At 36.1% G+C, this 16,599-nt stretch overlaps 1 protein-coding gene across 6 annotated transcripts in view; it reads left to right on the forward strand.

The window, feature by feature from the left end:
• Positions 1-16,599, forward strand: part of CLCN3 (chloride voltage-gated channel 3) — a 102,776-nt gene that overhangs the window by 38,351 nt on the left and 47,826 nt on the right. Inside the window, exon 1 of one of the 6 annotated variants that reach the window (XM_004040610.5) lies at positions 1,087-1,674. The exons of 4 other annotated variants lie outside the window; for them this stretch is intronic. In XM_004040610.5, the coding sequence (XP_004040658.4) occupies positions 1,596-1,674 (79 nt within the window). In that variant the 5' untranslated portion in view covers positions 1,087-1,595. Of the gene's footprint in view, positions 1-1,086; positions 1,675-16,599 lie in introns of those variants that run through there. One more of the 6 variants, XM_019025472.4, reaches the window with a different exon arrangement.

Consider the following 16,599-nt stretch of genomic DNA (forward strand, 5'->3'; position numbering starts at 1 on the left):
AGGGTAAGATAGAATATTCCTGTGGCAGTAATTCTACTCTATATTCCTTTCCTGGAACCCTGTCTCCCAAATTCCAGGTGAGATTTTATAAGAAGCTCTGTTTATCTGAGATTTAAAATATAAAAAACTTGATTTAACCTATACAGTTTTTTAAAAAGACCCCAAATAAGTAAAATTTAGTACTCCACAAATTGAAGAGAATTTCTCTCTTCTCTTTACTGCCCTCTGAGTTTTCTCTTTCTTTCTCTCACCTCCAATTTTCATGTAAACACTTTCAGTTCGAGTGGACCTTAGAGATTGTCTCATTCAATACTTGAGGAAAACAAATTTTACAGAACCCTTGAGTTCTGTGGAATTGCTTCTAATGAACAACACCTTTTGTTGTTGTTGTTGTTTAGTGACACTGTAACAGGCATTTCAGGAGGAGAATCTCCCAGTCTAGAGGAATCCTCTCAGAGGTAGCTATAAAATATTGAACTCTGATCTTCAATAAGCATTGTGCAGTTTTTGTTTTTTTTAATGACAGTTTTAAACAAGAAAGTTGCTTTATTTCTGAACTTCATAAAAATTTCCATTAAAGAGACAATTTCTGAATTTTATAACAATTTCTAGAAAAGTTGAGTACCTCACTTTGAGACACATTTTTGCTAAAAGTTATTTTAAAAACACAAAAAAAAACCCTTATGAGATAAAATAGGAAGCTAGTAGAGATAGGAAAGTCCTCTGCTTAGTAAACCTCTTTTTTGCGTAGTTTAGGCACACACAATAGTAAAGTTTCTTAGTACGTTGATAGTTTTCTTTCTCCTCAAAAGCTACAATGTCTTACTAGCTAGTTCCTTCAAGAAAGGAAACAAGAAGCTGCTGGAGGAGATTGGTGAGTGGGATAAAACACTATTCAACTCTTCAGTTATTCGGTTTTTAAATCCTCAGTGAAAGGCTGCTGTATTATAGAGTATTTTTTTTTATTTTTAATAGACTTAGAACCAAGTTTCTTGAGAAGCCTTTGGCATATTGTAGTTTTTTTATGGCTATGACTCACATGACATTACTGTATAAAACTAGTACATTCTCTCGTAAAACCACACAAACTTACTAGAGTGCTGCTCTCATTTTTCTACATTAGAAATGAAAAAGGGCATTGTCTGCATTCAACATTTCCTTTTTACATCTCTGTATTACTTTTTCCCCTTTATATTTATCTTAAAACCAAAAGAAATAATGTTTCTATTGTTTTACTGTAGTTACCACTGATGCTACCGAAGCTGTATTGTGAGTGTTTTAAAATTCTCAAACCAGTTTTGTGTGTTATACTTGGAGCTTAGTCATCGTCATACGTAGCAGGACCTGATTAAGAAGGCTGTGCCGCCTCTAAGCCTTGCTAGATTGTAGCCACTAGCAACCAGGCTGCAATAATTTCCCTTTGATGACATCATCCACTGTGGAAGAACCCAGTTGCTTCAGCGAGTCGAACTACAACCTCATCAAATATGGCATCTCCCTTGCTTGCTGCAGCAGGGATGGAAGAAATGTCACTTTCTTTTTAAGCTAGCAAGCTTTTCTTTTTCTTTTTCTTCTTCTTTTTAAAAATTCTAATCATGGATGCTTCTTCCGACCCTTATTTGCCTTATGACGGGGGAGGAGACAATATTCCCCTGAGGGAATTACATAAAAGAGGTAATACCATCCCCTTGCTGTGAATTCTCTGTTGGTATGTTTTGCATGCGGCTGGGCGGTCCTCTAGCTTAAACTGGTTCTCGTTTGTCCTTTAAATACTGCAGTACGTTGTTTAGTTGCCCTGGGTTGTTAGTAAGGGGAAAATGCAACCTTCTGAATGGTTGTGTAGCCATCCCTGATTGTTTTCTCTGTGCAGATTAGTACTGCTTCAGATCACGTCGGGCTCCGACTCCATCTTCTGCATGAAAATCTTCTTTCTAACTCTGAAAATGAATTAATCTGCTTTTACAGCCAACTAAAGTCGTGTTGGTTGGCATCTAAGAAGTAATGTTTTTCTTCCTTCAGAAAACTTACATTTCCTTTAATTTACACAGAGAAATCAGGTGCCTATGTACCATTATATTTTAGCTGCTGCCAATTACCATGTAGATTTTACACCACAAAGTAAATTTATAGCAAAAGCTCTACCTACATTTTAGAACGTTTTAAAATGACAGTAAAGATGAATAATTTCTATATTAATACTTTTTATTTAATATGTATTTTGGCTGAGTAACATACTACGTTGTCTTCCACAGGTATCTTGTGAAATTTGATATGATAAAACACATTTGACTAAATGTCAGAAAAAATAATACTGGTTTGTGAAAAGCAGAAGAGCACCCAGCATGCCTGTAAATCTTTTGGCAGGCACTTCCTCAGTCTCCTTAAAATTAATTGCATGTTAATTACTACCCTTTTTTTCATTTTTGTTAAATTGCTTATTCGAAAAACAGACTGGTTGACATTTGTTGTCCTAGAAAAAAATTGAACTTCAAGAAAAATCTGTTAGCTTATGTGACTTCATTTTTGAGCCACATTAGTTTGAATTACTGCATGATATTATAAACTCACCTTATGATTTAACCCAAACTTTTATTTGTAAGTATATAAGGAAGTAATAATGTTTTTCTAATATAATTAGCCTGCTTTATTTAAAATATACTTTGTGTTCTGATAACACTTTTTTTTGTATTAAGTTCCACTATAATTTAAATATTATAATGTATTCAACAAATGTCTGTTGGTTGCATTGTGTCTGCTACACACTATTTTAGGGTCTGAACAGTTGTAGCATTATTTATCTTGTAGTATTCTGTAGTTAGTAAAAACTTGGTTTTTACATTTTGAGAAAAGCTGTGTAAGGATCATGTTACATACATTGTGCTTTCTCTTACAGAGTTACCTTCTTAATAAAATTTTGATATATGTGTATATGTATATGTTAGAACATTTGGAAGAAATATCTAAAAGCATAAATAAGAAAATAATTTCTTGTAATCACACCACCCAGAGCTTTTTAAATTTTTTTTCTTAATGTTACGATCATAAATTCTATTTCCTATGTTCTGATTATCAGTTTTCTGGTAAGGAGTTCTTTAAACAGGAAGCAAGGTGAATGAATAGTGACTGTTCAAATGTCACATTATTTGCTAATCAGTAATTAAACTGTAAAACAAGACAGACTGTATTTTCCTCATGCTGTTACAACATTTGGTTGTTAATGATGATAAATCAGAATACCTGGGCTTCAGAAATTTAAATTCCTTTTGTGAAGCTTAACAGTCTTTGACAGAACTTACTTATGGACTGTCTTAGTGTAAAATATGCAAATAATAAGAAATAAGTCAAAACTTATGTGAGAGTAGGCATGGTTACTGATATTACCTAAACGTAAGCTTTTTATTTCTATTATACTTTCATAAATAATCCTTTAAGAATCTTGCTTAGGATCTAAATCAGTCCCACTCTTGGCAGCTCAAATAGGTTCTTTATCCCTTGATGAGACTTATTCTATTAATATAAGTCATTGTTATTTGAAGGTAACATTGTGTATGTGTAGTAGAGATAAGTCAGTTATTAGGATTGCGTGACTGTACTGTATTACCTCAAACATACTGTAGTATCCTAGTGTCTATGCGTAAGATGTTATTTGTTGTCCATAATTTATGACCTGTTGTAGCCATGGGTCAACACAATGGAATTGATGGAGACAGGCAGCTAACAAATCGAAAAAACTGAATCAGCTTCCCTGTGAGGAAGAACAAAACTATAATGATTAAAATTGATCTTCAGCCTGATAGTGAAGAGGCAGATAAAGTATAAAATTGTGAAGGATATCAATAAAGTAAACATGGATCTGTTTAGTAAATCCCTGAGTGCTATAGCCAAGGATTACCTTTGTTGAGTAAATTGAATTTAATACTACTTTTCAAGGTGAGATGGTAAATGGTGAAGCTTCCTATTTAAGTAAATAATGTCAAGTCTGGAAGTATAAGTAGATTCAAATTAGAATTAGTTTGATATACTATTGATAGATTAGAAATTAAGATGACATTTCAGAAATAGCCATCTTTAGGGGTAGATTTCCTATATAGAAACAATCAAGCTCTCTCAAAATGTCTCTTCCTTTTTTATCAGGAAAAAAGACTTGGCTTATCTGGACTGTTAGTTTTACACTTTTTCTTCTTAATTTGTTCAAGATGTTTAAGTAGTTTTAGAGGTCAAATTTCTTTCTTCTACCAACCCTTTATAATGGATTTGATCTTTTGGGCCTGAGCCTCCATTTACTCCATGAGGGGCCTTTAACAATTATTTAAATATTTAATTGTTTCATTCAGAGTGAGCATATATGTGTGTGTGTGTGTGTGTGTATATATATATGTGTGTGTGTGTGTATATATATATGTGTGTGTGTGTATATGTATATATATATATACATATACACACACATATGGCATTCCTAGGTGCTGTGGAGAATTATAAAAATAGTAATATTAATAATAGTTAATATTTATTAGAATTTCCTGTTAGCTGGATACTGTCCTAAGTGGTTTTTTGTTGTTGTTGTTGTTGTTGTTGTTGTTGTTTTCTTAAGAGAGAGGTATCACTCTTTCACCCAGGCTGGAGTGCAGTGGAGTGATTATAGCAAATGCAGCCTTGAACTACTGGGCTTAGATCCTCCGTCTCACCCTCCTTGGTACCTGGGACTGCAGGCTTGCAACACCTTGCCTGGCTAATTTAAAAAACAAAAATTTTTTTTTTTTTAGGGAGAGTCTCACTATGTTGTCCAGGCTGGTCTCCAACTCCTGGGCTCAAGCAACCCTCCTGCCTTGGCCTCCCAAGTGGCTGAGATTACAGGTGCGAGCCACTGTGCCTGGCTTGTTCTAAGTGCTTTATGTGTATGAAATTATTTAAATCCTCATCACAAGTTTATGAAGTAGGTACTGTTATAATCCCCATTTTCTAGTTGACAAGACTGAGGTAAGGAATTTTTAAGGAAAAGTCAGAATTCCATCCAGATATTTGGCTCATACTTTAATCATGAGGCTAAACTGCTTCTCTCTACACGTATCTTCATGGTAACTTGTGTTTTAAGTCTGGTAGAAGCATAAGAAGTTTAAACACAGACAAAATCCTGTGGAAGTCAGTAAATTTCTAGTGAATGATAGAAATGATAGAAATATTTTCTTCCCCCAAAGTCCCAAATTGGGACTTTGGGGGAAGAACAGATTAGTCTCCTTTTGACAAGTGTTATCAAAGTAGACTGTTCTCACATACACAAGGGGACTCAATAGGGCATTCCTGGTGGATATAATAAAATGAGTAAATGCAATGACAGGAGGAAATGCCTAGTGTGTTGCTCTTGGATTAGTTTTGGTACAACAAAGGCAGTTTTGTTGTGAGTCAGTAGAGCGGGTAGTGTAGAAAGGTGGAAGTTGGAAGAGTGGCAGATCCTAGAGGAGTAATGATGGGCTTAAACCACAAAAAGTGTAGCTTTGCCATTGAAATAAAAGTTTGGGGTCTTATTTTTTCAAGTTTCTCCCTGAAATTGTTTCTTGACATTCATTAGCTCAGCAGTGTATCTAAATAAAGCTTTTTTGGGTTTCTATTATAATAGAGGTTTGTTCCTTTTTCTTCCCTCTGAAAAGTATCATTTTTTGCACATTATTTGAAAATCCAGGTGTTATATGATATTCTTATTGCCAGAGGGACATTCTGCAGGCTCTTTGTAAAATGATTTTAGGATTCAGATACTTAATATATTTTTATTGGCCCTAATATTTTATCCAACTAGAAAATTAAACCTCTTCTTAAAAATTAATCCATCTAAGTATCTGTAAATTAAAAGAACAACTAAAGATTCTTTATTTGGTGTCAGAAACTCCTTGTTTCTACAACAGTAGTATAAAACAAAGCCTGTTTTTAAATGTACTTTTCCCACAGTATCTGAATTTCAAATCTTCAGTAAAATCTCGTTCATATTACTACCTCTAGCTTGATTTTCTAAAAATAGCTGACACTTTAGTATGGTTAATTTTATGCCATCTCATGGCTTGTCAGAAATGCTTTGTATCAAGATTTCAAAGTGTGAACAGATTTCCTGCCGCATTGATTAAGTTTGTAATTTTGGCTATTTTCCCAGCATCGAGGTTTCTGCTTTGCGTTTATGAAGAGACTGGTAGCTTAAATTGTACTTTAAGGTTTTGTTTCTTGTTTTTAAGTTAACATATGTTTAATTTCTAGTTTCTTTGTAGCCCTTTGCAACTTTAATTAGGTCATAAAATGGATTTACTCTAGTTTCTCTTAACAAATTTTATAAATTTATGAAATATGAAATTTAGCAAATTTTATAAATCTTTTTATTCATGTATTGTACAGCTCATCATATAGGCAGACAATAATTGAATGTGGAACTTGCTTCCAATTACACAGATGTCTTAATATCCACCTTATCATCTCTAACTAAGGATGTGGCTTTTTATTTTGAGGTGGCAACAGAACAGAAAAGAAAACAGTGAATTGAGTAATGGGCTTAGTATTGCTGCTGCCTGGTTGTGTATCTTCGGTAAACTTCTTTGGGATTTGGCATTAACTTGCAAGTCTTTGCAGTTTAGACAGTTAAATATGACTGAATGGCTGAACAAATTTTAATAGCATATGCTTCTTTTTTGCTATTTATTTACCCAGTAGACATTTAATTGACCACCTGCTAAATGTGAGGCACTATTCTTGCCATTACCTTTTTAATCTTTGATTTGGAGTCTGCTAACATTCTGGAACTTCCACTATCAACTTATAACGTTTACTTTCCCCTCCCTTACCAGGATGGCCATTTCTTATCAGTAGGGTCACAGAGAGAGAAAAAAAAAACCATCTGGGGCTAGACTTCCTGCTCTTAACATACAGAGGCAAATAGGTTGTGAAGGAATACATAGTATTTTGGATTTCTGCCTCTTCCTTCCATAATTTTTTTAAAAAGGTTCATAAGTTTTATGTGTGTCTTATGTAACAGTAATCTGCATTATGAACTTAAATGACAAGGATCACCATTTCACATCTTTGGAGATTGATCACAGAGCTAATAAGTAACTCTTATTAAATAACTATATGCATCATTTTTCATGTAAAACTATTATTTGGATAAACCCCTTTGAGAAAAGGCTTAGGCGCCTGCCAGTGTCACTGTGATATTTACTAATAAGCTCAGTTTAAGGCGCAGCAATTAAGGTTGTGTTGCTTTTTTAAGTTCAGTTCAGCAAATATATGTGGAAAGCTTGTGGGTAAAATTATATTTGTATTTATGGGAAAGCAGACAATTTTATTAATGCCTATATTTTTCTAGTTCAGTGTTTGTCAAACTTCAAGTTTTAACATGTTGATCATGAAACCAGTTGAATTGTGTATTTTAAAAGGAAAGATTAAAAAAAGATTAAAAAAACAAAATAAAATATCAGTATATACCAACTAGTAAGAGTAAGCATTGTTTACTAAACTTTGGTTTTATTTAAGTACATATCTATATACTATGTCAGTGAGAAACACTTCTCCACTTCGTGTTTGAAAAACATTTCAAAAGCTAAGAAAAAGTTTGAAAACCTGTTTGTAAGTGCACTTGGGGTAAAGGTACACCCTGTGGCATAAGATGTCGGGAACAACTGAGGGTAAGAATGGGGATGCACTACTATCATAAACTGCTGCTAAAGCATAAGGATGTGAGTGCTGGGAGCAAAGCAGTGCTCACCACTTCTGCAATTTTCTATTGCAGCATTTTAAATAATATGGGAAAAAGTGGACTGCAAACAAAGGCAAAGAGGGATGGTGATGGTGAAGGGTAAGATTGTATTTATTGTCCAAAAGCTAAGTGCATAAACATATGTGTTTGGGAGAAGGCATCACGTAATAGTTCTTAACCTACTCTGAGAGAAGGTTGTCCACGTTTCTTAAAGTATACATGTAAACCAACAATGAAATTATTTTAGTGACTTGAGAATCAAAGTGCTAGAGTTTGAATCCCTGTTCTACTACTTGCTAGCAGTGTGACCTTGGGCCTGTTTAACTCTTGACACCTTGTTTTCCAAATTTATAAAATGGAGATAATAATATCTGTCACATTGTGTTGTTGTGAGGATTATATGAACTAATATATGTAATGTCCTGAGAACAATGTCTGGCACACATTAAGTTAATTAAAATTAGCTGTTCTTACTGTTATTATTAGACATGAGCTAGATAACAGTGGCCTCTACATGGGAAAGATTATTTTAATTCTGATGTAGTTCAGTTTATCTATTTTTTTTATTTTTGTCCCTTGTGCATTGATGTCATATCTAAAAAACCTGCCTAACTCAAGATCACAAAAATTTACTCTTGTATTTTATAGTTTTAGCTCTTTAGATCTAGGATCCATTTTTAGTTAATTTTTATCTATGGTGTGAGGTAGGGGTACAGTTTCATTCTTTTGCATGTGAATAGCCAGTTGTCCCAGCATCATTTATTCAAAAGACTATTCTTTCCTCACTAGAAAAAATATTTCTTTAAGGAATAATGAATACTTTTTTTTTCTTTTTAACCACTGTTACTCAGTTGGAAAAAGAATAATGAATAATTTTAAGTAATTTTCCTACAGGTAAATTTAAGTCTTTATGTTTAGATTACACATATTAGGAAATAATGGATTTGTATTCCATAGGTATGCTTGATCTTTATAAAGTTCCCTGTCTCTGGAAAAAATAAAATAAGGCAAAACAATCTTCTTAGTAGAGTTATTTTTACAAGAAAGTTGCAAGCCAGTTTTAGTTCATCGATTGGATAATTTTTCCTGCTTGCTGGAGGTATTTCAGTATTGGTAATACCTGAACTATGAGATGCATGAATGATGCATTTTAGGAATTTGTTTCTGTGTCCATACCAGGCGTAATGAATTAAGTTATCTGTTAAAAATACAGGATTTTTGCTCAATATACAGTTGTAGAAGACCTCATTGTCCAAATTTTTAAGACTTTTTTTCTTTTTTTTTTTTTGAGATGGATCTCGCTCTGTCGCCCAGGTTGGAGTGCAGTGGCACAACCTCCGCTCACTGCAACCTCCATCTCCAGGGTTCAAGTGATTCTGCTGCCTGAGCTTCCTGAGTAGCTGGGACTACAGGCGTATGCAACTATGCCCGCCTGATTTTTTTTTAGTAGAGATGGGGTTTCACCATATTGGCCAGGCTGCTCTTGAACTCCTGACCTCGTGATCCACCCACCTCAGCCTCCCAAAGTTCTGAGATTACAGGCGTGAGCCACCGTGCCCGGCCAGACGTTTTTTTTTTTTTTTTTGCTGTCTTTGTCATATTGTTAGTCTTTTGGTTAAGTGATATTGTAACTTAGTCATATGAGTAATATAATGCAACATGCTGAATTGTGTGTGTGGGAGGGGGTTGTTTTTTGTTTGTTATTTATTTTTTAAATAGAGATGAGATCTCACTGTGTTTCCCAGGCTCCCTTGAACTCCTGGGCTCAAACGATATAGCCTCCTGCCACAGCGTCCTGATTAGCTGGGACTACAGGTGTGCACCACTACACGTGGCTTTCCTGATGAAATTTTAAATACCCAAATATTTGAGCAGAAATAATAACTTGTGTTTATTGTTTTTCTACTATCTGTCAAGTATAGTATTAAATGTTTTATATAATTTGTCTCCAGTCCACATACAATACTCTAGTAGAAGTGGGTAACAAAACCAAGGTACTCAAAGAGGTTAATAAGTAACTTGTGCTGGATCACAGAACTAACGGGAGGCAGGGCTGGAATTTGACTCTAGGTCTTTCTGACCTCAAAGTGCAGTAAAGTCATGGAATTTCTCTACTAGGCCACCTGGAAGAAAAGTGATCTTTTTTCCAGTCTTTTTTGTTACTGTTTTTCAGCCAGGAGATAGTAGAGTTAGGTAGTAGAATAGTAGTCACTGGCATCCGGTAGTCAGCCCTCCAAAAAAGTTTTTGATTTTTTTTTTTTTTTTTTTTTTCTTAAACTTGGAAGCTACTAACTTTCAGGTCATACTTTCTTATCATCCAAGAGCTGGATATTTAGGTAGCAGAAACTACGGAATTATCCTAAGTCCTCTTGAAGGTTCAGCTGTTAAAATTAATTGGTTCTGATTAACACTGTGCTCAAGATTTACATTTCTAGGAGCCACAGTTTGATTGGTCTAACTTGGATCTGTGTGTTTTCTTTAGCTGGGGAGGAGAAGGTACCTTGATTGATAGCTTCACCAGGACTGCATGCAGTGAGGGACAGAAGTTTCCTTAAAATAATTGGGTTCTGTTATAGGAAGAAGGGGAAGGAGATACCAAGTGGGCAAAACAATCAGGTTCTATTACATAAATAATAACCCTAATGTGAGGATAATAAATGGATAATATGATTATTTTAAGTTTGGAAATATACCTGGTTATTAGTATTGAATATCTGGTAGTGGGGTTGGAGAAAAAGTCGAGAATAAGAAAAGACTTAAAATCGTAAAAATTAACTGGAAAAGAGGATGGCTGAGCAGATACATATATGTTAGATAATGTTCATAATGGCAAACCAACCTGAAGATATGTTTAAACTGTAGTATGTAGCCAGGTGTGGTGGTGCTTGCCTGCAGTCCCAACTACTTGGGAGGCTGAGGCAGGATGATTGCTTGAGCCTAGGTTTGAGGCTACAGTGAGCTATGTTTCCACCACTGCTTTCCAGCCTAGGTGGCAGAGCAAGACCCCATCTCTAAAAACATAAAGTAAAATGAATAAATTATAATATGTTATGACAAATATAGTTATCTGAAGTCACGGAAAATGTGCATGTGCATTTAATGATGTGAAATAATTTTTAGGAAGTATGAATGAAAAAAATCAACTTTTAAGTGTAGCTAGTATGATCTTACCTGTTATCTCACTTATAGAAAATATAAAAGGCTGAAGCCAGTCACCAGTTTAATAGTTCTAACCTCTTTTTTTTTTTTTTTTTTTTATTATACTTTAAGTTTTAGGGTACATGTGCACATTGTGCAGGTTAGTTACATATGTATACATGTGCCATTCTGGTGCGCTGCACCCACTTACTCGTCATCTAGCATTAGGTATATCTCCCAATGCTATCCCTCCCCCCTCCCCCCACCCCACAACAGTCCCCAGAGTGTGATATTCCCCTTCCTGTGTCCATGTGATCTCATTGTTCAATTCCCACCTAACCTCTTGTTTACTTGATTCCCTTTTTTCTCCTCCCCAGCAATCCTCATATAGTTAGGTTAAGTTGGTTCTTCATCAGGCTTATTGCAGAAACCCCAAAGCCTTTTTACTTAAAGCTTTTTGAAACCCAGAGACCCATCTTTTGAATTCAAAAGTTTTGACTGGTAAGAATTAGTCTTTTTGTATGCTTGTTGGCTGCATAAATGTCTCTTTTTTATGAACAGAGAGGTGTCTGTTAATATACTTTGCCCACTTTTTGATGGGGTTGTTTGTTTTTTTTCTTGTACATTTGTTTAAGTTTCTTGTAGATTCTGGATATTAGACCTATGTCAGATGGATAGATTGCAAAAATTTTCTCCCATTCTGTAGGTTGCTTGTTCATTCTGATGATAGTTTCTTTTACTGTGCAGAAGCTCTTTAGTTTAATTAGATCCTATTTGTCAATTTTGGCTTTTGTCGCCATTGCTTTTGGTGTTTCAGTCATGAAGACTTTGCCAGTGCCTATCTCCTGAATGGTATTGCCTAGGTTTTCATGGTTTTGGGTTTTACATTTAAGCCTCAAATTGATCTTGAGTTAATTTTTGTATAAGGTGTAAGGAAGGGGTCCAGTTCCAGTTTTCTGCATATGGATAGCCAGTTTTCCCAGCACCATTTATTAATATTAAATAGGGAATCCTTTCCCCATTACTTGTTTTTGTCAAGTTTGCTGAAGATCAGATGATTGTAGATGTGTGGTGTTATTTCTGAGGTCTTTGTTCTGTTCCGTTGGTCTGTATATGTGTTTTGGTACCAGTACTATGCTGTTTTGGTTACTGAGCCTTGTAGTATAGTTTGAAGTCAGGTAGTATGATGCCTCCAGCTTTGTTATTTTTGCTTAGGATTGTCTTGGCCATACGGGCTCTTTTTTGGTTCCATATGAAATTTAAAGTAGGTTTTTCTAATTTTGCGAGGAAAGTCAGTGGTAGCTTGATGGGAATAGCATTGAATCTGAAAATTACTATGGGCAGTATGGCCATTTTCATGATATTGATTCTTCCTATCCATGAGCATGGAATGTTTTTCCATTTGTTTGTGTCGTTTCTTATTTCCTTGGGCAGTGGTTTGTAGTTCTCCTTGAACAGGTCCTTCACGTCCCTTTTAAGTTGTACTCATCACTTATCATTAGAGAAATGAAAATCAAAACCACAATGAGATGTCATCTCATGCCAGTCAAATGGTGATTATTATAAAAAGTCAAAAAAGAATAGATGTGGGTAAGGCTTTGGAGAAATAGGAATGCTTTTACACTGTTGGTGGGAGTGTAAATTAGTTCAACCATTGTGGAAGACAGTGTGGCGATTCCTCAAGGATCTAGAACCAGAAATACCATTTGCCCCAGCAGTCCCATTACTGGGTATATACCCAGAGGATTATAAATCATTCTGCTATAAAGACACATGCACACATATGTTTATTATAGCACTATTTACAATAGCAAAGACTTGAAACCAACCCAAATACCCATCAATGGTAGACTGGATAAAGAAAATGTGGCACATATATACCATGGAATACTATGCAGCCATAAAAAGAATGAGATCATGTCCTTTGCAGGGACATGGATGAAGCTGGAAGCCATCATTCTCAGCAAACTAACACAGAAATAGAAAGCCAAACACTGTATGTTCTCACTTATAAGTGGGAGTTGAACAATGAGAGCACATGGACACAGGGAGGGGAACATCACACACCGAGGCCTGTCGGAGGGTGGGGGACAAGGGGAGGGAGAGCATTAGGACAAATACATAATGCATTTGGGGTTTAAAACCTAGACGATGGGTTGGTAAGTGCAGCAAACCACCATGGCACATGTGCACCTATGTAACAAACCTGCACATTCTGAACATGTATCCCAGAACTTAAATTTAAAAAAAAAGAATTTTTTTCCTCTGTGGGTTTCAGAAGCCTACATTTGAAACTGGGATACCGTAATATCGAATCGTGTTCTGCATGCTCTGCTGTGTATTTCTTTTCCTATGGCAATGGATGTCTCTGACTGAATTGGTGTGGGGAAGGTGTGTGGAGAGGTCAAGAAAATAGCATGGACTAAGGAACTTGCTTAGTCTTTCCTGGAGGTATTCCACTACAGCTCTACTACTGTCTTCACAGGTAAGTGAGAACTGCATATGCTTTGAGAAATGGCTGATCCAAGGCAAATCCTGTCGTTTTAGGTTAATAAAATCTGACTGTGGGCACAGTGGCTCACGCCTGTAATCCCGACACTTTGGGAGGCCGAGGCGGGCAGATCATGAGGTCAGGAGATTGAGACCATCCTGGCTAACACCGTGAAACCCCGTCTCTACTAAAAATAAAAAAAATTAGCCTGGCGTGGTGGTGGGCGCCTGTAGTCCCAGCTACTCGGGAGGCTGAGGCAGGAGAATGGCCTGAACCCGGGAGGCAGAGCTTGCAGTGAGCCAAGATCGCGCCACTGCACTCCAGCCTGGGCGACAGAGCGAGTCTCCATCTCAAAACAAATGATAGATAGATAGATAGATAGATAGATAGATAGATAGATAGATAGATAGATAAAATGAGGATCTGGGACTACAGATGTGCACCACCACACCCAGATAATTTTTGTATTTTTAATGAAGTCGGGGTTTCACCATGTTAGCCAGTTTAGTCTCAAACCCCTGGTCTCAAGTGAGCCGCCTGCCTCAGCCTCCCGAAGTGCTGGGATTACAGGTGTGAGTCACCACGCCCAGCCTTTGATATATTATTATAGGGAAAAAGAGGAGATGTACTTTATGTAGAAGAGAACTTTAATTTATGCTGTGACAGTACCTAAAAGATACATCCTTTATTCATGTGTAAGATGAAATTGAGAGGTAAAATTGGATATACTGTTGCTTTTAAAAAATTTTAACATATATGTAATTTTTTGTACTTATTTTAGCCTATATAAGTTATATATATATTTTTTGTTTGTTTGTTTTGTTTGAGACAGAGTCTTGCTCTGTCACCCAGGCTAGAGTGCAGTGGTGCAATCTCGGCTCACTGCAACCTTCGCCGCCTGGATTCAAGCGATTCTCCTGCCTCAGCCTCCTGAATAGCTGGGATTACAGGCACCTGCCACTGCGCCCAGCTAATTTTTTTATTTTTAGTAGAGACAGGGTTTCACCATCTTGGCCAGGCTGGTCTTGAACTCCTGACCTTGTGATCCACGCGCCTTAGCCTCCCAAAGTGCTGGGATTACAAGCAGGAGCCACCGCGCCCGGCTGTAAGTTATATCTTACACAAATCTCGGTTTCATTCAGAGAATTATATGCAAAGAAACAGTGCAATAGGATTATTTTAAAGCCATTGTTATTGTCAGAAAACATAATACCTTTAAAATTCCTTTTCACATTAGAAATATAGTGGCTTCTCCCCAGTTTAGGATAGAAATTTTCCCTTTCTTCTCCTTTATACTATTCAGATTTGCATGTTTGGCAGAACAAACTATAAGAGAAAATATTTGAAATGTCACATACTAAAGTAAATGTTTGAATGTTTGAAAATTTTCTGGTTTTCAGAGATTTTGAATTGCTGAATCGTTGTGTAAATTAAGATGTTGAGTAGTTTCCACAGAGTAATTATTTGAAAGTCACTGAAAGCAAGACACATGCCTAATGTAAATGTTTATTGCACTACTGTACCTTTTTCTACCTCATAAAAATGAGAATAGCAGTCTGTACTTTTCCACTTCATCATTCGTAAGTCTATTGCAGAAATGTATATTTTGTTTGCTTATTATCTTCATGCTGTAAATAGCTTGAAAATTCTTTAAGTGGGGCTAGCGATGTATTATGGATACATGTTAAGTGGTATAGAAATTTCGCTTTTTTTTTTTGCGTAAAGAGTAACAAGACCAGTAGTCCATATTTCTTCAGCTCTACCCAGAGAAGGGCAATGTAGGAGGGAAAATGAAGTTTGCAAAATATTTCATAGTAGGCTTTTTCTTAAAGTAACTTCAGACTTACAGAAGTTTAAAAATAGTACAAAGAATCCCATATACCTGTCACCCCAATTCCTGAAATATTAATATTTTACCACATTTGTTCATTATGTCTGTATTCTCCAAGTACGATATATGCCATTATATGTAATATGTAGCATTTTTTATAGACATAGGGCATGTATGCACTATATATTTTTTTCTGAGCCACATAAATAGTAAAACGCAGACATGATGTGCTTTTACTCCTAAATACTTCAGTGTGTGTACTCCCTCAAGAAAGGGCATTTTCTTATGTATAGCTACCGTACACTTCTACACTTTTCAAAATCAGAACATTTACATTGATACCATACTATGACATGATCTGCAGACCATTTTCCAATATGCCAGTTGTCCCACTGTGTCCTTTAGTACAAAAGAAAAAAGTTGTTTTTCCTGGTCTAGGAGCTAATCCTGGAGCACATGTTACATCTTGTTGTTTTAATCTAGAACAGTTCCTCAGTTCTTTATCTTTCATAACCTTGACATTTTTGGAGAGTACAATCCATATATTTTGCAGAATTTCCCTTAGTTTGGGTGTGTCTGGTTTTTCCTTGTAAGATTCATTTTGTGCATTTCTGGCCAGAATACCACAGAAGTACTGTATATCTTACCAGAAAGCCATAAGTGGCATTTGCATTTTCTAAATGATCAATTTTAATATTATATGGAAAGCAGAGTCAGAGATGCTCACATATGTCAAGATATTATAAGTATTCCTGTTATATTTATTCTTCAATTGCTTTTTCTCAAGAAAATGTGTGGCCTTTCAGCTAGCTTTTCGAAGTGGAAGTTACTACATAACATTAGGATGGGAGGGTGGGGAAGAGCTTTATTAAAGCTTTAAGATTGAGCTTTTGAGTATGTGTTGTATGTAAATGAACGTGGGCATTGATGCAGGGATTGGGCCTTTAAACCTTTGGCCCCGAATGGTATCAATTATTATTATTCTTATTTTTTGGAGTACTTCTGCTAAAACACTGAAATCAGTGTGCCACTCTCCTTTTAGAAGTTTTACACCTTTCCAAGGTACACTTTTTTTTTTTTTTTTTTGGAGATGAGTTTGGCGCAATCACAGCCCACTTCAGCCTCTATTTCCCAGACTCCAGCAGTCTTTCCACTTCAGCCTCCCGAGTAGCCGGGATTACAGGTGCACACCACCATGCCCAGCTAGTTTTTGTAGAGATGGGGTTTTGCCATGTTGCCCAGGCTGGTCTCCAACTCCTGAGCTCAATCTATCCGTCCTCCTCAGCCTGCCAAAGTACTGGGATTACAGGCGTGGGCCACCACTCCCGGCTTTCAAGGCAGGCATTTAAATGTAATAAATAGGGAGATAAGCAAGAACCCTGTTGGACCTGGTAGAAGCAAACATTTATT

This window comes from Gorilla gorilla, chromosome 3 (assembly GCF_029281585.2).
Source record: "Gorilla gorilla gorilla isolate KB3781 chromosome 3, NHGRI_mGorGor1-v2.1_pri, whole genome shotgun sequence".
Classification (NCBI taxonomy): domain Eukaryota; kingdom Metazoa; phylum Chordata; class Mammalia; order Primates; family Hominidae; genus Gorilla; species Gorilla gorilla.